The sequence below is a fragment of the Crotalus tigris genome, unplaced genomic scaffold (assembly GCF_016545835.1).
Source record: "Crotalus tigris isolate CLP2741 ecotype Arizona unplaced genomic scaffold, ASM1654583v1 scf7180000017937.1871474, whole genome shotgun sequence".
Lineage (NCBI taxonomy): Eukaryota > Metazoa > Chordata > Lepidosauria > Squamata > Viperidae > Crotalus > Crotalus tigris.
In genome coordinates this window covers 1241141-1267084 of record NW_024096729.1, presented here as the reverse complement: position 1 = coordinate 1267084, position 25944 = coordinate 1241141, and the positions used below count along the sequence as shown (strand labels likewise).

The 25944-nt window shown below is 42.6% G+C and overlaps 2 protein-coding genes across 3 annotated transcripts; one reads left to right on the top strand and one right to left on the bottom strand.

Annotated features, from left to right (window-relative positions):
• The first annotated feature begins 3705 nt into the window (after positions 1–3705).
• LOC120308555 (nuclear envelope integral membrane protein 1-like) lies at positions 3706–8312 on the top strand. Of its 2 annotated transcripts, none has more exons than XM_039344765.1 (3): positions 3706–4427; positions 5886–6062; positions 6410–8312. In XM_039344765.1, the coding sequence occupies exons 1-3, from the start codon at positions 4066–4068 to the stop codon at positions 6621–6623; spliced, it is 753 nt and encodes a 250-aa protein (XP_039200699.1). In that variant the 5' UTR covers positions 3706–4065; the 3' UTR covers positions 6624–8312. The 2 variants fall into 2 exon arrangements, with proteins under 2 accessions (XP_039200699.1, XP_039200700.1); XM_039344766.1 differs by having other exon boundaries at positions 3709–4427; positions 5889–6062.
• A 2758-nt stretch (positions 8313–11070) lies between these two features.
• On the bottom strand, positions 11071–25328 carry IGFBP6 (insulin like growth factor binding protein 6). Its single transcript, XM_039344764.1, has 4 exons — positions 24453–25328; positions 14056–14207; positions 13234–13353; positions 11071–12058 (listed from the first exon to the last, which is right to left on the bottom strand). Exons 1-4 carry the CDS (start codon positions 24838–24840, stop codon positions 11945–11947), a joined length of 774 nt encoding a protein of 257 aa, XP_039200698.1. The 5' UTR covers positions 24841–25328; the 3' UTR covers positions 11071–11944.
• Between the last annotated feature and the right edge of the window lie 616 nt (positions 25329–25944).

Sequence of the window (25944 nt, the reverse complement as noted above, 5' to 3'; positions counted from 1 at the left end):
TATTGGTCTAGATCTGTGGTTCGTGCGCTGTTATAGTGGGGCATGTGAGATAGTGCATCTGCCAGGAAGTTCTTTCTTCCTGGTAAATGTTTGAGCTTAAATTGGAATTGGTGAAATGCTGGGACCAGCGGGCTTGTTTGGGATTGAGTTTCCTGGAAGTTTTCAGGGCTTCTAAATTTTTGTGATCAGTCCACACCTGGAAGGGGATTTTGTTGCCTTCCAGGAACTGTCGCCACGTGAGTAATGCCCAACGTATCCCGTAAGCCTCCTTCTCCCATACGGGCCAGCACTGTTCTGTTTCCGTGAGTTTCTTGGATGTATATGCACAGGGTTGCAATACTGCATCATCATTTTCTTGTAATAGCACAGCCCCCACTGCCACATCACTTGCATCTGCCTGTATAATGAAGGGCTTGTCCATGTCTGGGTGCCTTAGTACTGGTTCGGCAGAAAAAAGTCTCTTTGGTCTCTCAAACGCTGCTTGGCACTCCATTGTCCATGTTAGTGGCTGGCTAGGTTTTACTGAGGATGTTCCCTTCGTTTTTAGTAAGTTGGTGAGGGGCAAGGCTATCTGTGCAACTGAGGGGATGAATTGGCGGTAAAAATTTGCAAAGCCCAGGAAACTTTGTAGTTGCTTTCTTGTGCGGGGTGGTGCCCATTCTAATACTGCTCTGACCTTCTCTGGGTCCATTTCAATGCACTGTGGGGATATGCGATAGCCTAGGTAGTCTATCCTTTCCTGGTGGAATTCGCATTTTGAGAGTTTGGCATATAGGTTAGCGGCTCGCAGCTTCTTTAAAACCGCTCTGACAAGTTTGACGTGTTCTTCTTTTGTTTCAGTAAAGATAAGAATGTCGTCCAAGTAAACAAGGACCCCCTTAAACAGGTGCTCCCTTAGAACGTCATTGATTAATTGCATAAAGACTGCAGGGCCCCCTTGTAATCCAAATGGCAAGACTTTGAATTGATAGCACCCCATGGGGCAGTTAACTGCAGTCTTCCATTCGTCCCCTTCCTTGATTCTCACTCGATAGTAAGCTTCCCTTAAGTCTAGTTTAGAAAAAATTTTCCCTTTCGATAGGTGTGACAGCATGTCTTTCATGAGGGGCAGCGGGTATAGGTTGCTTTCACTGATTGTGTTCAGGCCCCTATAATCCACGCATAAACGTAAAGAGCCATCCTTCTTCTCTCTAAAAAGGACCGGGGCAGCCACTTTAGGCTTAGCTGGTTCAATGAAACCTCTCTCCAGGTTTTTTTTTTATAAATCTTTCCATTTCCTCCTTCTCCTTTGGGCTCATGGAGTATAATCTGGGCTTCGGGAGTTTTGCCCAGGCTTGAATTCAATGGTACAGTCTGTGGGTCGGTGGGGGGGAAGCTCATTCGCCCTCTCCTCACTGAAGACTTCAGCAAGGTCCCTATATTCCTCTGGTATTTCGTTAATCTTTTTTCCTCTCCTAATGGATTCTTTTTCTATCTTGATTCTGGTAGCCTCTCTTGGGTTTTTAAGTCCATAGGGTCCCCCTTCGGGAATTTGATTTCTGTCGTCCTCCAATTTACCCAGGGGTTCCATTTTTTCAACCATTCCATCCCTAGAATCATTGGGCATTCCATGCCTGGGGTCACCACAAATGTTATGTCCTCTTCATGTTTGCCCAGGGAGAGGTGTATTGGTAGAGTGGCTAGGGTAGCTGGCACCCCCCCTGCTATGGATCCATCTAACTGGCCAAATGAGATTGGTTGTTCCAGTCTCCTGGATGGGATGCCCAGATTCCCCACTAGTGTTGGGCTAATGAGGCAGCGGGTGCAGCCAGAGTCTATTAAGGCTTTCACCTTCACAGCTTCGGGCATGGGGGGGATTAATATAGTCACTGTTTTGAAGATGGGTGTGATGCGTCCACTTACCAGGGGTTCGCCTTCCGAGCTGTCATCTGAGGCATCCACCGTCCCTGTGGTGTAGGCTGGAGTTCTTTCCCCTTGGTGAGCAGAGGTGGGGTTTTCTGCAATTTCCATCATTTTCATGGCTGTTTCTTTTGGCTTAGCTGAATACCCTCTGGGTTTGTTGATTGGGGATCTGTCTGGGTTGTGCTGGGGGGCCTTTGAGCGGCATTCTACAGCTCGATGCCCTTCTCTTCCGCACTTGAAACACCCATCTGCTTCTTGGCTGTATCCGATGATTTCACCGGTTGGTGTGTCAGCTCAGGCGGGGGGCGGCTCCATTGTTTTCCTCGGCGATGCCTCTTCAATATGTCGATCTCTGCTTCCTCTGCCAAGACGTACCATTCCTCAAGTCGATGTGGGTCTCCTCGGGGCAGGCAAGCATCATATAGATCATAGTTTAGTCCGTCTTTGAAACGGCCAAGGAGGATGTCTTCTGGCCAATTCAGTTTGCTGGCAATGGCTCGGAATTCTTGTGTATACTCAGCCACTGGGCGTTTGCCCTGCCTCATCGTTGTTATTCTTTCACGGGCTTTGCGATCAGCCAGGGGGTCTTCAAATCGTCTTCTCAACGAGGACATGAAACGGTTGAAGTTACTGAGTTCTGGGGCATTGGAGTCATGCAGGTTCACCACCCAATCTGCAGCTGGTCCATCCAGGGCAGATTGCACGATCCGGATGCGGGCTTTGTCGCTGGGGATGTCCTGCCCATATTCCTCCATGTAGCTGAGGACTTGGGTTAGGAAAAACCCCAAGCGTGTTGGCTCCCCTTTGAATTTCACCTCCAACGGTGGACGTCTTGGAATGGATCGGTGCCTCCATTGTGGGTGGTAGTTTCTTCCGTCCAGATTTCCATCTGTGGTCCGGTAGGGGGTGGGAGCTCCTGGATCAGTAAATGTCCCTGGGGTTGCAGGTTCCACGTCCCCCTCGGTGTCTCTCCCTTTGTGGCTCCAGGAACTGGGGCGGGCGTAGGGCTCAGGAATCTCCTCTCCTAGGGAGCTGAGAGTTCTCTTCATCAGGTCAATAGCTCTCTCTAGGATCCAGTCTGAGTACGGCATACAGCTTCCTCCCTCTTCACTTGCGTGCAGGGATTTCTCCATCTCCTGCTTCCATTCTGGTTGCTTGGTCCCCCGTCTCAGGGTCACTTTTCTTGATTCCTTTCCCCACTCGCTTTTCTTTCCAACGCCCATCGACCAGCGAGGCTTGTGGTCCTGTGTCTCCACCACTTCTTCTTCTGAGAAATCTGGCCTCTCGGATCCCAACATCTGGCAAGGTTCCAACTGGGTCAGCGGCTCTCTTTCCAGGGAGTTTTCTCCCTCTCTTGCTTCGTTGTCTGACATGGTAAATTTTTGCAAAATCCCCCGGCAAGGGTCTACCTTCCAGGTGGATTAATTTTGCAAGTCCTGTCTAATGTAAGGACCCACCCCACTTTGCATCTTAAGAAGACAGAACTCTTGGAATAGCTCTTCCAACAGGAATCCTTTATTAAGAGAAAATGGTTGCAGGCATGCTAGACAGGACTTGGGGTTCAAGCTCTCCCATTCAAGGTTTTAAGGGGTTCCCCAGTAGTCCCACCCAATCAACCCCCCTTCCAGTGATAGTTTCAAGTATCACAATTCCATCCCCTTTCTTCTTCCGTCTGGATGGAGACTTCAGATAACTACATGAAAGGCAATTACTCTTCTTTGATATGTTAACGCTTAGAGGCCACAATAAACACACATTCAGTCCTTTGAAGTGTGCTGAAGGAAGTGAGGGCCATAAAGCCCCTTTGCTCTCCCCCTTTTCTCCCTCTTATGGCAGAATCCAGAGAAGGCAGAATTGGGAGTTTCTATGTTTGATAATTAAAGATGAAATATAATTGGATTCTGACAGTGGGACTGTTTGATGAATTACTAACATTTCTGGTTTTTTTCCCACCTGTTCTAATACCACATATTGGAAGAAGCATATCTTGTCTTCTAGGAACATAATATTTTTATAATTCTTGTTTTCTTGATAAAAAGTGTGATGCATTTCTTCTAGATCAGCATGTTGCAGGTTGTACTTGTTTGATGTTTTGTAAAATATGCTGAGTCAGAAGGATGAATTCTTGCATTTTATTTGCTTCTGGCTTCAGTTTTTAGCTGTATGATAATGTCCAAATTATTCAGAACAGATTTGATATTTTTACTGGCTGACTTAGACAAGCTGAATTATCCTGAAAGAGTAACTCCTGGTGATCGTGAAAATCCAAATAAAAATAATTCTTTTTATTCCTCCACAGGCTACCTGGTCATCGTAGGGTGTATAAGCTTTGCTGTGTGCTACAAATATGGCCCTCTGGAGAATGAACGGAACATAAATCTCCTCACTTGGGGTCTGCAGACTTTCGGCTTGCTGCTCCTTTATATGAGCATTCAGATACGATATATTGGCGTCATCTTGATTGTAACTGCAATCTGCACTAAAAACCTGGAGTACCCTGTCATATGGGCCTATGCCATCTACAGGTGATGGATGGGAAACATTGGCTTGGCTCAACCTAGAAAACATAATGTAAATAATAGGTCCATTAAGACATTTGTAGGGTATGGCTGGGTGAATATGTTTATATGCATAATGGTGTTCCAGAAATGAGTGACTTACATTTTCAGTTGTTGAAATTCTTAGTATGTTATTCTTTCCTGGCTAATTCTCTAGTTTCTATAGTGTATGGATAATGTCAGATGACAGACATCATTATATGATTCCCTGGAGGAGGCAGCTGCCAAAAAAAACCCTCTGAAATTGCAAAATCTCAAGAAAGAACACTGAAGACTCGGAGTTAGTTTTAATTTGGGGGTTCTATACTGCACTGTTTAAGGTAGTATTAGTTATGCGATATCTGAAGCACTGAGGTCAGCCTATGTTTTAAATCCTCTAAAGGTGAAATTATTGTTTGTTTAGTTTGGGCTTACCATGCTATGTGATCTCAGGCGCTGTTTAGTGTGTTGAACATATTTCATGATCTATCTGTTGAGATTTTGGGTGGCTTATAAAGCTTTCCTTTTTCTTGTGTCTTCACCACAACCTGGGCACACTTGTAGAAAGCACTTGCTCAGAACTGAAGTGCATTAATGAATAAAGAGAAGTACCTTTTGCTGACCATTTTTTTTAAACAAGGTAATCCCTGCTGTATATTTTTATCTAAGAGACAAAACAAAACGAGACACATAGATGACAAGCAATTTTAGAAGCTGTAGAAAATGATGTAAATTTCTTCTGATAAAAGTTCATGTAAATTTCTTCTGATAAAAGTTCATTGTTGAGGTGAGAGGCAGGCTCCTGATCTATGTCTTCTGTTTTGTAAAGATATCTGGGTGTAAAGATATCTGACTAAGATATCTGGGTGTTGCACTTGAGTGCTTTGTCTAAATATATTAGCAAGATATTTCAGGAAAATGAGATACAATTGATTTAAGATTCCTCGAACCATAAAGTTTTTGCTAAACATGGGGAGAAATGAGGGCTGATTAGCTAAGAACACTTATTAGATCATGGAAGATTCTACTCTCGTAAGTGCTGCTGAGCAACAGTGAGTCCACATTCTCAAGAAGAGGCTTGATTTCAAAGCACCATTCTGATAATCTTTATCAGAGGCCTTTGGCATGTTGAAGATGAACAATAATACAATAGTATCACAAACAGATATAACAATGTTTTAGCATTTCTTAAGATATTTATGCAAAAGATGTAATATGACCGCAAGTTGTTACAGAATAATTCAGTAAAACTGGGAGGACAATATCCCTGTCAAGAAGGCCTAGGTCTAGAACATTCAACTCTGAGCCCAACTTATAATAGGGTACAGTGTTGAGTGTGTGTGTACCTCTCCTAAGTGCCCTCTCCTAAGTGGTTTGAAGATGATTGCAAAGGGCCAGATTTCAATGTTTGACTTACAGGTGCTACTAACGCCATTGCTGTCCTAGCAGGAAGCTGTTCACAGCTCCAGAAAAGCCCACCCCACCACGCCTGTTGACCGAGGAAGAATATCGGATCCAGGGGGAAGTAGAGACACGCAAAGCCTTGGAACAATTGCGGGAGTACTGCCAAAGTCCAGAGTTCTCTGCGTGGAAAGCAGTCTCCCGCATCCAGACTCCAAAAAGGTACTGTCCATGAAGATCATCGGAAGGGAAGGGTCAGCTACAATGTGCTGTGGGATTTTTTTTTTTTTTTTTTGTAATCTTAAAATTTTAAGAAACTCAGTTTAAAGCCATATTTGTGGGAGGACCACGAAAAGGGATGTATAAGGAATCAAATTCAAAACTGAATCTAGGTTTCTTTCATGGGAAGAAAACCCATCTTTTGTATGTACATGCTATACTCAGTTAGGTTTCCTCCCCTCCCCCAATTGTCTTGCAAATACTTGGTAAAAATTGTAGAAGGAAGTAGTTGTAGGGTTCATTAGTTATAGCATTGCCTACGTTGTTCTTTCTTTCTTTCTTTCTTCCAGATTTGCTGATTTCATAGAAGGTGCCTCACATGTCGTTCCCAACGAGGTTTCTGTCCATGAGCAGGAGTATGGGTTGGGGGGTTCCTTTCTAGAGAATCAGCTCTTTGAAGAGGAAGATGAGGAAGATGACACCAGTTTTGACGAGGAGGATTGTACAGAGACACCGTGGCCCCAGAATCACTTACATTTTCAAGATAAAACTGGCCACTGTTGATGCAAGTGGATTGATTGATGCCCCTTATTGAGCACGTCTGCTGTTACAATTGAGGATTGCTATAGAAAAGCCTTTTCTGTGTAGCATTGCTTAAGTAGCAGCGTAGGCTTCACAATCTCTTGAGAGAAAGGAGTTTGACAGGGCTCTAAAGCCCTGCCATCTATTCCAGACCCATGACACGATCATGAACTGCAACATACTTGGCATGTACTTCAAGATCCTTGACTAAATATCTTAACTCCAAGCTGGTCAGAACCTACAGCTATTAGCTGTGAGTAGCCTAAGGAGGAGGAATATGGAGAGCTTGTAAATCGTTACTGAAAGCCAGTGAAAAATGACAAATTATTTTGCCCTGATAAAAACAGGCTACCTGAAGAAAGGTTTGAAAGTCCAGGTGAATTTGATAGATATATCCTGGGAAACAATAGCTGCTGCCCTTTGATTTTCCAGGGTACCAACGAAGTTTTGAGAGCGTGCTGCTCTTCCTCCAGTGGCTATGCTTTTCACTTGTTGGCTTAAATATTGTTTCCTGGGTTGAGTACACTGAAGGTGTGAGGCTACTGCTTGTTGCAGAATGTGTGATGAGCTTGCTGGGAGCCAGTAAGTCACTAGGTCTCCCAAGGAGATTCTTTCGTCCTATACATGGTAATTGCACAAATAGAAATATTTTTAATTATATACCTTGAGAAGGGGGTTGCTTCAACTAAAATACTTCCTGTAGACATCACAGGATGTTCCCTGTTTTAACTTATTTGTGGCCTTTTTGGTGGGGCTGTGTAAAACTGACTGTACCAGATATGAGCCACTTTCAATTTGAAGAATTAATTTCTGAAAGGCTGGAGTGGAGGTTCCAGAATGGTTTGAAGAAAAAAACAAATCTGAAATGCTGGAATTTTTTTTTTACAAAACTGCTTTTTGGGAATCCAAAACTTTGTGATCTTCAGCAAACCCACAATGGCTCAGATTTAAATCGTCTTGTTTTTACCTGAAAGTCCTCAATAATACTGTAATCCTGCGAGAAAATTCAATTGCATCTGAATGAGGACACCGCAATAAATTCATAGTAGGTGCTTACATGCAATACCTGCCCAAAATGTTTGTATTTATAGCCATCCAATTTTTATTAACTGATAAATTGGTCACGAAGTTGTGCTTTTAAGTTTCTGTTGCTGCCCCCATCCTTAACAGGATTGAAAGAGCTCTAATAATCCATTCTATTTTCAGGCCCTGTCAGCTTCCTAGTCACTAAAGTTTGGTTTGGTTACACTAGTTCAGTTTGGTTACATAAGGATCTGTTATTTTAACTATCGGTAGGATTAGAGTTGGTTCCAAAAACCAGAAGACAGGGAAAACCTATCAAACAATAAAGTTGACATACTATATTTTTCCTGTCCATTTGAAGTGTTAAGAAAAAGCTATGGTCCTTGCTATATGCATGCCAAATGTGTAAAATGTTAAAACCAATCTGAAATAACGAGGATAAAAGATTTAATTTATGCAGTACATCTTTACTTAATTTGGGATACAAACCATGAAGGTGTTTTGAATAGAATAAAATCTTCCCAAATGGTCAAAGCTAATACAGACATAACTGAATTTTTAGACTGAATAAATGGAGAGTACTTTAGTATTTTCTAACTTGACTTGTGAAATTTTTTTAATAAAAGTATTTTTTTGTATAGTAGAAAATGAACTTTGTGTTGTCATTTGGGAAGTCAAGAGATCTAATCCCACTTACTGACATTAGTACTGTAATTTGCATAATAATCTGCAAACAACCCTAACCTTTGACTGAAAGATTTCTACCATCTGTTTGTTGGGTTGTCCTGGTGAGTAAGTAACTGAACAGTGAAGTAAACTTGGCAATGAGTTTCGAAAAGTGAAAAAAAAATGAGTGGTCATCTTATGTGCTTTTTGGGCTGTTGGCTGATGTAACTTAGTCAGAGTTCAGGAAGATATTTCCTAACCAACTCACTCAATTTTACAACTGATTTCATTGAGAGGTACTGTGGTTGATAAGAGAACAGTGATGAACAGCACCTATGTAAGTTGAATTTGGCAAATGAAGGATAGAGAAACTTGATTCAGTGGTTTCTAGTTCACATGTTCCTGCTTTCAACTGACCTATCATTCTACATGCTTAAAAGTGTCTCGTTTGAACTCTATTAAATGAGCCCTTTGTAATGCCTGAAACATTCCCCAACTTCCTGTGTTCAAAAAGTTTCTGTATGGCATTTTTCTCTCTTAATGCCTCTGCAGCCAAAGGATTTGTAAGTTTCAGTCCTTAATGGTCAAATCTGCCTCATAATTTCTCCCCTCTCTAATTCCAACACAAAAGAAAGTTATGGATGATAAAGATGAGTGGTCTGGCTTTTAGGATTATCCGATTATCTGAGATTGCTGTTAAAATTTTAAATGTTTACCTTAGAACAGGCATTGTCAACTGATTTGGTTCAGGAATTGTGTCCACCTTTCATAGTTGCTACTAGGATGCAAGCAATAAATGCTAGTAATAAAGGAGAATTATTTGTAGCTCAGGGTTGATATGAGTCCTTTGTGCTCTCTGAGCTTGCTTGTTTTCTTGCAGACCTTTTATTACCCAAACTAGGTAACATCATCATCATCATCATAATAAAGTTGGAAGGGACCTTGGAAGTCATCTAGTCCAACCCCCTGCTCAGGCAGGAAACCCTATACCATTTCAGACAAATGGCTGTCCAGTCTCTTAAAAACTTCCAGTGTTGGATCATTTACAGCTTCTGGAGGCAGGTTGTTCCACTGGTTAATTGTTCTAACTGTCAGGAAGTTTCTTAGTTCTAGGTTGCTTCTCTCCTTGATTAGTTTGCATCCGTTGCTTCTTGTCCTGCCTTCAGGCGCTTTGGAGAATAGCTTGACTCCCTCTTCTTTGTGGCAGCCCCTGAGATATTGGAACACTGCTATCATGTCCCCCCTCATACTTCTCTTCATTAAATTAGATGATGTTATACCTAGCTTGGATAATGAAATGTCTGCAAGAAAACAAACAAGCTCAGAGGGCACCAAGGTGCACTTAAGGGCACCTTAAGCAATAAATCTGAACTTAAAATAAGAATTCTTTGTTAGCTGGAATTGGTTGACTATATAAAGTGTTATAATACCTTTTTAAAGTTACAAACAAGGTATCTTTCTATGCAGTATGCTTTTAATTAAGGGGGGCAAGATATATAATTTTTTCCTTTATTGCATTCTTTCACTTTTAAACTTTTCTTTGACAATGCATGTATTTTTATCTGTTGGGGTTTTTTTTTCTGTTTTACTGTCATTATTTTAAAAGCAATAAGAAATAAATGGAAAAGAGAGGCAAGGCTGATTCACTTATCTTTAACCACCAACAGTCTGATTTCAGAGCTTTCATGCTTGAGCAGTTATTATTCATAAAGTTCACATTTAAAATATTAAAAGGACAAAAGTCTTGCTTTCAGTCAAATGTCCTGTGATTCAGTGGCTGCTATGCTGTGTCATCTATCACTGAATTTGATCATAAATTATAGGTTCAGTTCAACATGGATGTAGACCTGTCCAGATGCTCCTATATAAACCAGACATCAGAGTTGTAATACTACAACAAGAATCAAATGGTCATATATTGCATATAGTTTCTTTAACTACAACAAAGAAAGAGCAAAGTCTTATCTAAAAAGGATGGGAGAGAACTGAAGATAATGGTGTTTACATGGTCATTATAATGTGGTTTGGTTTGCTAAGTCTGACAGTAGCCACTGTGATTTATAAATCATGGTCTATAGATTAACATGTATGAACCCTGTCAGAAGCAGAGATGCGAGCCAGGTCATTTTTCCACTTTAGGCAAGCTTTGCAATTCATTACAATTGCATATTAATTTATTGCCCAACACTATGCCCGATATTCCAGTAATTTTCTCCATAAAGCTTTTAATGTTATGTTCATCCTATGAAATGGGCTAGACTTCCCCCCCCACAAATGACTTATCCAAATGCTTGTGCTATGGCTAGTGAGATGAATGCTGTATTTTCTAGCATCCAGGAGACTGATGCAACACATGCTGTGTTTACATACAAGAAGCCATAGCCACTGAACTGATCAGTAAGACAGCATCCATTTGAATAATCTGTCCTCACCAGCTGCATAATTTCGGCCTTTGTTTTTTCATTCCATTTTTCTACACTAGCTTTGTTTTCAGATCTCTACCCAGCAAAACACTTGACACTGCTAGCCTCTTAAGAGCCCATTTAGAAGTAAATAAAACCTCTCAATTATTAACCAGGTAATTCATGTTTTGTAAGCAATCTGTCGGTTACAAAGAATTATTAATTCCACTTGCCAGTGAAAATTAAATTTTGAAAGCAACACGGTGTTTAAAAAAGCCCTCTCCAAAAGAAATAATTTTAGCTTCCTTGCATCAGGTATTTAAAGTATCCGCAAATCATTAAAATGGCATAATCATCAGATTTATTGAGACCAAATGTATAGTAAAACATATAGAAATAGAGACCTATCTGTTTAAACACATTAAATTAAAGCACGTTATGGCAAATAGGGACAAATCCATCATCCACTGCTTTTCTGCATGGAAGGCAGCTTCAGGTTTTCCTGTCATCCAGATAACTCTTTTACAGAATATGCTGGGGAGAGCCATGAAACAGAACAGAAGGGAGAATGCGAAAAACATTAAAGGTACAGTTAAAACTTCCATACATCTCATTTCCAGTATCTGCACCACTTTCACTTTCTTGCTTACATTGTAGATGTTGACCTTTAAAAACTTGGCCACATTTAATTTTACTTCCTTCTACATTGCCCTTAGTGAGTACTGCAGTTGTGCTGTTAAAACCCTTTCCACAAAACACATCTACCTCGGTAGCATGTATAAGATAAATCCCTGGTCTCCCTACACATTTTATAAAAGGTAGCCCAAGTATACATACTGCACCTCCAGGAACTGGCTATTCTTGTTCCTTTACTGGTATAAGCATATTTACTGGTATAAGAGAATTGGTTCAAGTGCCAGCATTATTGCTGTAATGCAACTACTGGTAGCTTATTCAACACCCCTCTTTGGTCATGCAGTTAGAAGACCCCAGTCTGCTGTTTCTCTGAGCAGCCAGGCCAGTCTTTTGTAGAGTATTATCAGACACTGTAAGAGCTCCAAAGTTATCCCAGGGAAGGCAGGATCCCAATAAGGCAACAACTGTGCAATAAATTACAAGCAAAAAATTTTCCATGACTGTTCTAATAAGACAAGTCCCCTCAGTCAAGAATTCTGCTGCTGGACCACAGTGGCCGCGGCTCTTTCTGCATCCTCAGTCATTGTTCGCAAGCAGGCAGAGGGGGCTCTCTTCCAGCCCCTCCAACCGATGGCCTCTCTTATCCACACACCAGCATCGGCCCCTCTTCTGCCCTTTGGAGGTCCGGCACTATGGAGAAGACAAGACCATTTTCAACAGCAAAGTCACTTTCCTTGAAAATTTAGAAGAGCAGAGAAACAATACCCACTGCAGAAGACTGGATTTCTTTACATAATGCTTTTATACATGAAAAAAATAAGACAGCTCATTTGAAGCAGTTGGGTGAACAGGACAGATCATAATAAATATTTGAGGTTCAGTATAGCTGCCGCTAACACAAGCCTCTTTCTGCAGGAAAAAAATATGCAATGGCTAACCTAGATTAAAAAAAAGGAAGCTACTTCTCTAATCTTGGATCTCTTTCAAAGAAAGTTGAAACAACAACCAAAGATAGCCACGGGTTCTTCTATTACTATTGAAGAGCATAGGATTGATCCACAGCATATTCACACATCCCTCTCAATCTGTGCTTCTCAACCTTTGCAAGTTTAAAAGATATGGACTTTGTCTCCCAGAATTCCCCAGCCAGTGTGCTGGGAGCTCAACTTAATGAGATTGAGAAACGCTATTTTAAGCCATGGCAGTTCAATGAGAATACCCTTGCTGCTCTTTAAGTCCCATCCTGCACAGCCCATCGGTCGCTGCTGATGCTTTTACTAACACTTTAAGGAGATGATTGGATCAGGATGGAGATTTAGCAAGATGTTTGTATCTAGAGTGTCCTAATGAAACCAAGTTTTGAAGAACTGGAATTTGATAGGTCTTACTGAGCCTTGCCATCCAGCAAGGAGACAATCATACTGAGTTATTCCAATTGAATCAGAGTCATAGAACTCCAGTGGATTTACTTCTGTATAAGCATAAATGGTGTTGGGCTTTTATAAAGCAAGAGAAGAGAGCTAAATTTTCCCATAAATGCCATAAGGGTGGGTTTGCAGAATGGATGAACCCAGGAATTGGGGCTTTCTCCGTCAGACTTAAAGCCATAGCTTAACATAATATATAAGGAGCAAGACTGGTAAATCAATTCTATGTTACTACTCTAGTGCAAACTGGAGAGCTCATTGGGCTTTGGCCATTTTTAAAATTTCTCACCCACCCTTTCTCTCACTGTGGGAAACTCACTCGCTGGACTAATTTCTTTGACATTCCAGCCTAAAATTGAGTTTTGCCTGCATGGGTATGTCTTCCCTCAAAGATCCCGAGCTGCTTCCTTTGCTTTAAATAATATTTAAAATAGGTACCTGCTTTCGCCTGTAAAAGCCTTTGGTGTCACAGTTGGGAATGAAGATATCTTCGCCGTTCATGTAGAGGGGAGCCTTCAGCTCCTGCAAGATGGCTGCCAAATGCATGCGACAGGGACCCTGTGAAATACAAGAGCCAATTAGTGATTGAAAGGACAAAAAAACACTGCGCTGCATGGAGATGGGCAGGCCTTTAATATAGGCATTTGGCTCTAGGTAATGTTAGCAGCACTCTATGCCAGGGGTCCCCAACCCTCGGCCATGGCCTACTACTGGGCAGCCACCCCGTTCAGAAGTGGGCCACGCAAGCAGCGGGCAAATGGGCACACATGCACAGCTCCATTTGTGCAAGCAGTCGGCATGTAAGCTCGCACACAAAGCTCCATTTGCATGAGTTGTCAGCATGCACACCTGCTGCTTGCATGGAACCACTCCCTTGCTGGTCCGCCAAGGCTGGGGATCATAGCTCTATGCAACAAAAGCAATCATGCTGGGTTGGTGATTCTTTCTCCCTAACATGCTGTCTTTTAACTCACTATATGTATTTGGGGATATTTAAAAAGCAGAAGCATCTCTTGGCAATCTCACATGCTTTGCAAAACTACACGCTTTGCTGAATATGCAGGTTGGGAGAGGGACATTGAGATGCAGATCCCCCAAAAGCAATGATGTGCAGATCTGTTAGCAAGTCTCAGGATTGCTATGAAGCAATAGAGAGCAAGATGCATGAATTCCAGCAAGGCATGAGAGGAAGGAAAAGGCAGCCCCTTTTATTCTCTTCCAGGGCTTGGTGCCCAAGATCAGGCCTCTCATTTCACTCACCATATCAAATTCCTGTTTAATACCATGATTTAGGGGGTCTTGTTGTAGCTGGGATTTGTCCACCACGACATCTGGCAAAGGGTCTTGGATCTGAAGGAGGAGAGGTTCTTGGGTTGGATGATCTGTCTGATAATTTTCCCTTCTGCCATCACCTAGAGAAACAGAATTCAGATTTTTTTAAAAAATGTCAAGGGCAAAAACATTCAACTTCAGGCTTCTTCACTGCAGCACTTCAGGATTTTATCACAACCGGTACAAAAAACAATTTTGCACCAACTTTAAGGAGAAGTTCATAAAAGATATTGGCTTCTAATACTTTGGGGACTGCCCAGTTAGTTAATGTATGCTTCTTTTGTATTTTAATTGAATTTGCATGTCACCAACTCTATTCAAACTTCTGGTGTTTTATGTATTATCTATTCTTTGTAAACCATCCTCAGTCCACAGAATTAAGTGGTGTTAGTGAAAGTAAATAGATATTGCTGATGGATAGATGGCATTCCAACTTCCTTTATACTATTTCTCTCCATCATTCCATTGGGTTAGAAAAAATAAGATGAAAATTAATTTTAATGTTGTTACCAGCAGTAGCCACAGGATGTAGCTGCAGTATGTTACATCTACAGTAGGCACTACTTTCTCCATACGCAGTGTTTCTCAACCTTGACAATTTTAAGGCATGTGGACTTCAACTCCCAGAATTCCACAGCCAGCAATGGGAGTTGAAGTCCACATGCCTTAAAATTGTCAAGGTTGAGAAACACTGCTCCATAGTGTCTAATGAGGATATGTGTGTATGAGAGAGAGAGAATGTGAAGATTTAAATTGAGGTGTGCGCATATGTCTTGCTTCTGCGTATTTATTTATCTCTAAGAAAGAGGGGGGAATCTAACCAGAGTGTGTACATACAGGGTTCCCCCCCCCATTTAATCAGTTAATCATGTCTGATTCTTGCAGACTGACAAGTCCCTGCACTTTTCTTAACGTTTTTCAGAAATGGCTTGTTGTTACATCTTTTCAAGGGCTAAGAGAAAATGACTGGTTCAAGGTCATCCTTCATGGCTAAGGCGAACTAGAACTCATGATTTCTAGCCTGATGTCTTAAATCACTAGATCACACTGACTCTCCACATGTAGGAAGTCCTCACTGGGGACCAGAATTGTAACTGCTGCAGTTGTTAAATGAAACACCACATGACCGCACCACTTAGCAACGGCAGTTCCGGTAGTCCTGGATGTGGTCATTAGGCCAGGCCTGCATCATCACCTCTTCTGCCCTACCGCACTCACCTTAGCTTGAACTCCCCCACCCTCCTATACCTATCTTTATTTTTGCCCTTTTAGTTGCTCTGCACTTCGCTGCCCTTAGCTGACTTTTGCTGTCTTCTTCCTCCTGCTGCTGATGTGATATGCCTGGCCCTTTGCAAAGCAGCTGAGGCACTTGCATGACTTTCATAAGGCTGCACACCGACCAGCAGTTGGGTGTGCCTTATCAGCAGGAGGAGGAAGAAGATGGCGAAGGTTCACAAGGAGGTAGCAAGGCTGCAGGGTGGCCAAAGAGACAGAGCAGGGTGGAGCTAGATGGCGGGGGGGGGGGGAGGGAGAGAAAAATGAAGTGCATCCTGAGGTTGTAAATGCGGGCATTCTTCCAAGCACCTGAATCTGTTGTTGCTGAACAAGCTGCATATATTCCACTCTGGATCACATGACCAAGAGCTTAAAATGGAGGAGCCAGCAGCATTCCAAGCCGCTGCTCCATTGCCTCACCTATGGGGGATACCTTACACTACAAATAGTCCTTAACTTATGAACCTCTGAAGATATGATGGCTTTTGAAAAAGTGACTCACAAACTGTCCTTGAAGTCACAACTGTGACACACACACACACACACACACACACACACACACACACACACACGGTCACATGATCACAATGCGGCCAATTTGGCAACTGGTTCACATTTATGATGGCTGCAGCAGCAGTTGTGGTTAAGTGATCACGATTTGTGACCTTCCCAGCCAGCTTCTGACCAACAAAGTCAATTGGGAAGGCTGGATTGACTTACTGACCATGTGATCTATTTAATGGCCATAGTAAAAACTGGGTCCAGTCACATGATGACTTGCTTTACACTCATTTATGACCACAATTGAAATTGGAATTTCCATCATATGTCAAGGATTATCTGTAGTGTGTTATTTTTCCTAGAGACTACGGGTAGTCCTCAATTTATGACCACAACTGAACTCAAAATTGATGTTGCTAAATGAAACACTTGTTAAGTGAGTTTTGCCTCATTTTACAACTTTTCTTGCCACAGTTAAGTACATCACTGCAGTTGTTAAGTTAGTAACAAGGTTGTTAAATGAATCATTGACTTTGCTTGTCAGAAGGTTGCAAAAGATGATCACGTGACCCGAAACACAATAGCTGTCATAATTGTGAGTCAGTTTCCAAGCATCTGAATTTTGATTACGTGACCATGGGGGATGCTGAAATGGTTATAAGTGTGAAAAATGGTCATAACTCACTTTTTTCAGTGCTACTGTAACTTTGAATGGTCACTAAATGAACTGTTGTAAGTTGTTGTAAGTCGAAGACTACCTGTATTTCTCTGCAGTCCCTAGTAAATCTGGCTCATTTTCAAATTCAATCTTTCTTTTTCTGGCTTCTGCTTTTTACAGGAGCCATCACCTCTGTGAAAATTACTTGTTCTTTCCACGTCTACAATTAACCCAATTATGGCCTCCCTCCATAATTCAGGTTCTTTCAACCTATGAATGCCACCATCAGCCTAGTACAAGACACCAAAGTCAGCCTAGGAATTTCTAGATTACTGAACCTCAGATCTTCGAATAGTTCAAAGGCCAGCTTTGGTTAGAGACTCCGATAGCCAGAATCTCCAGGTGGTGCATAGAAATGGTCCCCAACTCAAATGTAGTAGATATGTTATATTCAAAGTTATGTTGTTCTCCTGCTTTCTAAATTACCTAACTGGTTGACAGGTTAAAGAGACCTCAGGTGCTAGTATTCTTTATAAGAAAGTATCAAATGTTTTGTACTAGAATAGATATTCCCCATTTGGGGATTTTTTTTTTGTGCTGGCCAATGGAGCCATTTTTAACATTGTTAGCTTTATTTTAAGTTCTTGTACACCAACGTCTAGTGCATGAAGTTGTAATCCTGTGCACCTGCTGGATACACATTGTCTGATTGCCACCCTAGGTTGCCTACTTGCTGATTCTGAAGGTAGCCTAGAAACCGCTGCACTGAATAACAAGTACATTATGCATTTATTTAAAAATTCACTCATGAGAAGCATTATCTAGTTCAGTGGTTCTCAACCTTTCTAATGCCGCAACCCCATAATACAGTTCCCCATGTTGTGGTGACCCCCAACCACTTATACATCACTGGGTGCCAGGGGCATGGCCAAAGAAAAGGGGAAAAAAATGGCAGACAGCCTTGTTTGGCGACCCCCGTGAAATGGTCGTTCGACCCCAAATGGGGTCCCAACCCACAGGTTGAGAACCACTGATCTAGTTGATTTTCCCCAAGCAAAGGATTTGTATCTCTTGTCTTTGATGGAAACAGATTTGACTAAGACTTAAGATAGACAAGACTGAAACCAAGAACAACTGTCACCCAAACAAGGCTTGGTTTAACTTAATGTCATTTGTCCACCTAACGGACACCCTCTGCAGATTTTCTCCCATTCCATTCAAGATTGTAAATTGATATAGAGCAGGGGTAGGCAACCTTGGCTCTTTTATGACTCGTGGACTTCAACTCCCAGAATTCCTGAGCCAGCCATGCTGAGGTGAAAGGGAGAGGTTTCCAAACTGAGCCATGCTGGCTCAGGAATTCTGGGAGTTGAAGTCCACGAGTCATAAAAGAACCAAGGTTGCCTACCCCTGGTACAGAGAAAGCTTTAAAGTTACTCTTGTTCTCACTGCCCCTCCCCTCTTTTTCCTATTTTGTACTTCCTCATTAATTCTTCAAAGCAAAAGCTTGTGTAGTTTTATAAATCACATGTGGGCCTAAATAAATCTTAGTCTAGATTTTACGTATTTTTTTTCTCCTACCAGCTAACACTGCCGCTTTTGCTGGTACCGTCATCAACTATATTGAATTTCTGAATTTCACATGTAATTCACCAGGGAGCATCAATCTTGTACCAAGCAGCCCATTCTAGAATGCTATCATCTCCAATTTAATCTGGATTGTACAAGATGGTCTTCCAAATATAGGATTTGACCATTACAGGTAGTCCTCGACTTATGACAATTGAGCTCAAAATTTATGTTGCTAATGAAAACACTTAAGTGAGTTTTGCCCCATTTTATGACTTTTCTTACCACAATTGTTAAGCGAATCACTGCAGTTGTTCAATTAGTTGCAACGGTTATTAAGTGAATCTGGTTCCCCAATGACTTTGCTCGTCAGAAGGTGGCAAAAGGAGAGCATAAGAGCCTGGGACACAGCAACTATCATAAATATGAACCAGTTGCCAAGTAGCTGAATTTTGATCATATGATCCTGGGGCTGCTGCAATGGTCTTAAATAATAATAATAATAATAATAATAAAAAAATAAAAAAATGGAAGAGACCTTGGAGGTCATCAAGTCCAACCCCCTGCTCAGGCAGGTAACCCTATACCATTTCGGACAAATGGCTGTCCAGTTTCTTCACAAAAACGTCCAGTGTTGGAGCATTCACCGCTTCTGGAGGCAGGTTGTTCCACTGGTTAATTGTTCTAACTATCAGGAAGTTTCTCCTTAGTTCTAGGTTGCTTCTCTCTTTAACCAATTGCTTCTCTCTTTAATCCTTTGCTTCTTGTCCTGCCTTCAGATGCTTCATTAAACTAGACATACCCAATTCCAACAACCGTTCCTTATATGTTTTAGCCTCCCAGTCCCCAGTTGTAACTCAGAACAGTCAATAAATGAACTGTTGTAAGTTAAGGACTACTTGTATTTCAGGAAAAAAATGGCAATGACTGATCACTGAAAGGCAAAGTTGGTTTGTTGATTATACACAGTAACATGCTGCAGCAATTTCATTAAAGTAGAGCAACTCAGATGCTAAAAATAAAGGAATTTGCCAGATTAATTAGGAACACTAGAAATTATTACTTATATTTCATCAGCTTGAAGTCCACAAGTCTTAAAGTTGTCAAGGTTGCAGACAACTGGTCTAAGGGAATGGATGCTAGGACTTTTCTAATTGCCATTGCTTTTTTTTGGGGGGGGGGGAGAATAGACTAATGCTGAATGTGTATGATCCCACTGAGATAACCATTCAATAAACTTTCAGAGAACTTCACATACAACACAGCTTTGATAGACTTTTCCTGCACTAACAAAAGCCTAGAAGCTTAATTTTAAAGATGTGAGGATAGGTAGCATTCTGATGGATTTACAAAAAAATATTCTATAAGATAGTTTCTGCCCCTTTAAAGCAGAGGTTCCCAACCTTTTGGGCACCAGGGACCGGTTCCATGGAGAGAGGTTTTTCCATGGACCGGAGAGTGCGTGGTTTTGTGTGCTGCCTGCATCCTGTGGATGGGGCTTTGCTTGTTTGTGCAGACCGGTTGCTGGCATGCCACAGCCCGGTACCTGTCCACGGACCGGGGGTTGGGGACCCCTGCTTTAAAGCATGCTGTTTGTATATTTACTCTGAATAATACTCAGCTGAAAGTACGGTCCCTTCCCCCACTTGCAAAATCCTAAAAATATCCTAAATTTAATTGAGGATAAAAATATATCATTAGGTGTGCATCATTTGCACTATTAGCACTAGTGGCTTTCTTTACACCTCCAAAATTAAGAGGCTGAAGGCAGCCTTTTCCCAACCTGGGCTTTCTAGATGTGAAAAATTAAAACTCACTCCAATGATCCCTGGCTGGGTATTCTGGCCCTAACCTACCCAGAAAATATCAGGTGAGAGCTGTCCGTCTTAAGAGTTTGCTAATTTGAAGGAGGAAGGAAAACAGCAAGTTAGAACAAAACATTTAGAAGAAATAAGTTTCTTTCTTTAAAGATGCCAGTTACAGTCAAAACACTCATCTGTTAATGTGCAAACATTTGAACGATAGAAAAGGTGAATTATAGAAAACAATCTGCACAAATGCAATCAAGCAGCCAGCCAAAGAACTGATAGAAGATACTAACAGAACTAAAAGACACTATAATAGCATTGCAGTGGAACCTGTGAATACTTTCCCATGTTTTCAGGTGAATTCTTTTCTCCAGAATTGGTAGCATTTACTCACTCTAGAAGTCTGGGGAATCCACAGAATGTTCGTGCCATAACATTTCATTCCAAGGCCCTGGCTTTATAATTTCCCTTTCTTAGAGACAAGGCAAAGTCTATGAGGATTCACCCAATCTTACAGGATACTAGCAAAACGTTGTTGCCATGCCTGGCATACAGCAGCCAGCTCCTGCATTTGTTGACTACACATCCACTATTCCTGACTTTTCATCCATGAAGTTATCTCAAACAAAATTAGAATTTCAGCAGCCAGTTGTCAAAGACAGCAAAAAGAAAATTGAGTTCTTTCCTCATCTCAGCTAATTCTTCTAGCCTCTGAAGCTATTCTTTTGTCACTAAAGCCAATGAAGCATCCACAAATAAAAACAAAGCATTTTTGCTCGGAACTATTAAGGTTGGCATACTAGCACCTCACTGGCACTAAGAGACTGTGGAAGGAGAATTTTTCCTGATTTCCAAGGTGCCATTTTGGAATTTTAAGAGACAGATACATAAGGAGACAAGAGGATGAAAGAATGCTGGTTCTAGTTTTTTTTTAATGGCATCAATCAACACAGCCATATACAAAGGTGCACCTGTCAGGTTGATGGAAGGAACAAAACAGATGGAGAATAAAGGTAAGTCTTCAACATACAATCATTCATTTAGCAACCATTCAAAGTTACAACCATGCTGGAAAAAATAATGACCAGTCCTCACATGTATGACCATTGCAGCATCCATGTAGTAACATGATTGTGATTCAGATGCTTGGCAATGTTTATGATGGTTGCATTAAAGGTAATACTGTAATACTGTAAACATTACAGTTCTGAATCATCTGGGATCAATCTATTTTCTGGACTAGGTTTACCACTAAGTCCCTGCTGAACTTTCAGACTGGTGATGATGTTCTCTGGTACATTATTTTTAAGATTAGAGTGATGGACATGAAGGAGAAGGTCTTCTTGGGATGAATCCATAGCTGGAGAAGTGAAAGAATTGCCTGGGAATAAAGCAAGGGCTTTTTTTCCTTAAAAAAAATATGCTTCGGTTCTTATACTTTTGCTAGGGAAACTGCCTTGGGCTCTGTTTCGATATGGTGGCTCTGAATAACTCATAAATCCTAACAAACAAGAGAGACAGTTTGTTCCACAGCTTAAGAAAAACAGCACTAGTTTTTCCCAGATGCAGAGTCCGCTCAGCCCCGATCCCAGCAGCTTCAACCAAGAACAAAAATCTCATTGCTTGAAGTTCTGAAGTAGGGGGTGAGGGAATCTTTTTCTAAATAAGCCACCAAATCAAGGGAAAAGAAAGATAACCGAGGATCCGTGCATATAAGGAGGATACGGCCCCAGCTGACAGAAAATCAAAAGCCTCCCTACAACATGGGGGTCAGATCAATTCCCAGCTGACGACTTTCGAAGCTCCTTTTATGTGGAAGGCTGGGGTCACTGAATCAAGGAAGAGAGCAGGGAAAGGATGGTGCGTGCTTTTGACGGGCTGACAGCTAAATTCATGCTTTGAAACAAACACTTTTCTCAGGAAAGATGGAGAAGAAGGGATCCCTATGAGCAGGGGGTCTTCAAACTTGGCCCTTTTATGACTTGTGAACGTCAACTCCCAGAATTCCTCAGCCAGCATGCCTGGCTGAGGAATTCTGGAAGTTGACGTCCACAAGTCATAAAAGGGCCAAGTTTGAAGACCCCTGCCTATGAGGGATGGAACTCAGCAACCGGCCAGATCTGCTCTGCAAGCTTAACATGGAGCCGCTGCCTTGTGGGGTGAGGGAGTGGAACCACAAACCAACAGCCTTGGACCACAAGGGCACTGGTTGACAGGAATGGTAGCCCCAAACTGCATAAGTACTCCATAAAGAATACGAGAAACTTGGGAGTTTAACCTATAGGACCATTAAAAATCATTGCAACTTGACTTTTTCAACCCAGAGTCTCTCAATTGTGCTTCACCACCCACCCGCTATTCATGACTAGATAGACTAAGATGAGATGTGAACTTTAGAGCACAGACCAAAGATTTTAGATTGAGGGAGTTAGTTTAGAACAAACACCAAAGTCCGCTCACATCCCCGATCCCAGCAGCACCCTTTCTTCTACCATCTTTTTAGAGCAGGAAAACTTTTTATTTAGGAGCGTCTTTGCCATTTAAGGTGTTTTAGTGGTTGTGGTAGGTACAAGTGCCTGAGCATTGGCTGTTTTTCTGCATTTTCCTCTTCTAAAACGGTAATACCACTCCAGGGATTTTAAGTTCTTTTGCCCACTGCTCCTCTATCGATATTTTAATTTTTTAAAAAAGATTCTTCAGGTAACTTTTATTAGCCCTATTTTCCTGCTGAAAGTATGAATCTATGGGCATAGCCCAGCAGCCAGCCAACCAGCCAGCCCTTGGTGACATAGCTCATTTTCAGCTTACTGATAAGGAAAGAAAGTTTGTTCACTCCACAGGTTGCCTATTTTCAGGATACACCTCCTTCCATGCAATTGAAGTTGCAACCAATATCAGCCTCTGAGGATGCACAGTGCAGAGTCACAGGTTCTCTAATTTCTAGGCATAAACCAAAGCCAATAAAAGAGGGACAAGACAAGTAATGGCAGATCCAGACTTTGCTTGTATTAACCGAGATCAAATCTGATCCCTCCCTTTCCCAGAGTATGCTTCTGTCCACCACAAGCTAGTGGATACTTGCATTTCAGAAGTGCAAAACCACACAAACCCCTCCAGGGATCCTCCCATGAATTTAATGGCTGGGATCTGCTTAAAGCTGTCTTTGCCACAGCTGTCAGATGAGCTGGGATTACTACTCAGGGGGCTGGGAGGATTTGCTGGGTACAGCCCAGGGGCACCAGGTTGAGAAAGGCTGCCTTATAGGGCAGGTTCTCCCACAGGAGAGGATGATGTGCTAGCAAAAAGGAAATAATTACCCCTATCACACCCCCATCCAGGCTTGGCACTGACTCAGGTAGTACTTGTTTCAAGCAAAAGGTTAAGAAAAATAGCTCCAAGGATCTGCAGTTGCTCAATACTGGAGCTAAATTTAAATAAATAAATCTCTTATTTAAATAATACCTGAAATAAATAAATCTCAATCTCTTTTTAAGAAGAGATGGAACAACCATTTGTCCGGAATGGTATAGGGTCTCCTACTCGAGCAGGAGGTTGGACTAGAAGATCTCCAAAATCCCTTTCAACTCTGTTATTCTGAAAATAAATAATAATGCCCCCCCCCAACTAAAATATTCCTTTCTGTCTATATAAAGAACACATTGCCTTTAATCTTCTACATCCAGTAGAGTTCTGTCATGGACAAGGGAGGGAGCCCCAAAAATCATTTCACTCAATTTCAAAATTCAATTTCACCTTGTTCAGAGCGGAACCTCGATTAACTCGTAGAGAAAGCAGGAGAAGGTACCCGAGAAGTTTCTAGTTCTCAAAAAACATGATCTTCTGTTCCCAGTCTAGTCTGAAGGAATCCAAGAAGCATAGATAAGTCTGGGAAGATTAGGTCAAACCGAGAACGTTTGAAAGTTCAGTCGCACAATTATATCTTTAAAAACAAACAAACATACGCAGCCTGATTCTGCAGGCCGTTCGCCATAGAACCGTTGCGATTCACATTTCTTTTATAGGTATAGAGTAAAACCACACAGAGAAATAAAACTGGGGGCAGCAGGATTTGGAGCGTGCATACACCGAGAGTTGGAATACAAAAGCAACACCTCACCATATTTTATGTTTGCAATGCAAACCCAGATTCCCTATTCAGCAGAAAACCCCCAATCCAGCTGCGTTCCCGGGGGCTTACTTTCGAGTAAGAGCGCCCCTTATTCCAGCCTGGGGCCATTTCTTCACTAGCGATTTATAACCCAAACAACCTTCGCCGGGTCGTAGAACAGTAAAAAATAAAGCTCTTGCAATCGGCCTTAGCTCCTTTGCTTCGGTTAAGCACAAAAACTATTTTTTTTCCAGTGTTTCTTCTCACTCTATTAAATCATTCCTCTCGCAAATCTCACCGCGGCGCGTCAGGGTTGTTGGTTCCCTCCCCCCCCCCCTCCGGAGGTTACCAAAACCGGCCCACAGCGGGTTTGCAAGCCCTCGGGCCTAAGGGGCGGGCCGCTTACCTGCAACGGGCTCCATCTCGGTCTGATTCTTGCTGCCTCCCCTCTTGGGTTGCGGGGCCAAACAGATACCCTTCCCGCGCAGCAGGGCTTGCAAAGGAGCGCGCTCGCCTGGCCGAGGGACGCAGCGCAGCCCGCCGGCGCAGCTGGGCGTATAGACGCCGCAGGACTCGCCTTCCTCCCGGACTCCACAGGCTTTCTCATCGTCGCAAGTAGCTTTACGGTCGCTCTCGGGGGAATCGCAGCCGGCCGGAGAAGAAGAAGGGCAAGCGGCCCCGATGTCGCCGTCGGGCTCCGACGCAGCAGCAGAAGCAGCCACGGCCGTCACGCATCCCGTCGTCGGGACCAGCAAAAGCAGCAGCGCCGTCCCCAGGCAGCGAGCGAGGAGCATCGTGCACCGACGACCTGAGCGCTCGGAAACAGCGCGCTGCAGCCGAGCGCGTCTTAAATGCCCACGGCTCGCCGGCCTCCTTCCGCGCCAGGTGTAGCCAGCCCGGTTGGACAGCCGCCAGCCGGCAGGGTGTGGCTGCCGGCTGCCAAAAGCCGACCGGCGTTTCTCCACCGCTATTCCCTTTACTCCTAGGAAAGTGAGCAATCCGACCAATTCTAGCGAGGCGATCCACTCCCATGGAGTTCAACAGCTGAAGTTTTGTGTGGAGGCGCGCGGGGTGGGGCTGAACTGCACGAAGAACTGCCTTCTTATCGCGTACGTCGTTCCCGGAATATAGTACCGTACTAGGAGTTTGTGAACCCAGGTCAGACTTCGGGGTGATCCGTTGAAAGCAAGGCAGGGGTAACGGAGAGAACGCCGATATAAAAGCCGGGAGCCTCAATTCCAAAAACCGTGCCCTCCCAGAATTGTGGCTTGTGGTGGGAAGTGGTTGTGATGCTGTTGTCCCCCCCCCCCCCAAGCGTGGAGAAACGGAGAAACCTCTTTTACTCAGCTTTTCGGAACTTGTTACTATGATCCCGTTGGACACAGCTAAATCATTCTACATTGCGACTTTTTCATCCCCTTTGTAAGGACAGGTCAAGAACACAGCCTGCAGGGCGGTGGGCTTTTATTCATAAGTAAATAAAGGTTAATGCCTTCCCAAACAAAGTCCAGGCATGCAGAATTTTATTTCAATTGTTTTGTTTTAATTGAAGGGCATTTTAAAAGCTGTTACCCAATTTGTTTATCTTGCTGCACCCAAAGATAGCCTATATGCAATGCTTTACCAGTTGGATTTCTTCCTAACACAAAACTTAAAACATTTGGGGTGGGGGAGGAAGAGCGAGGGAAGAAGCCTCACCCTGAGCCCCATGTGCTTGTTTGTGGTTTAGGCACAATTAGTGGGAATAAATTGCTGACACATTAGCTCCTCTCTCCTTGCAACCGAAGGAACTCATTTTTAAAAACCAATCCCTTTGCTTCTCTACCTTTTATAGCAGCCTGACTTTTTCCTGGCAAGGCGAGGACACAACATCGCTTTCCCTGCAATCAGGAATTTGT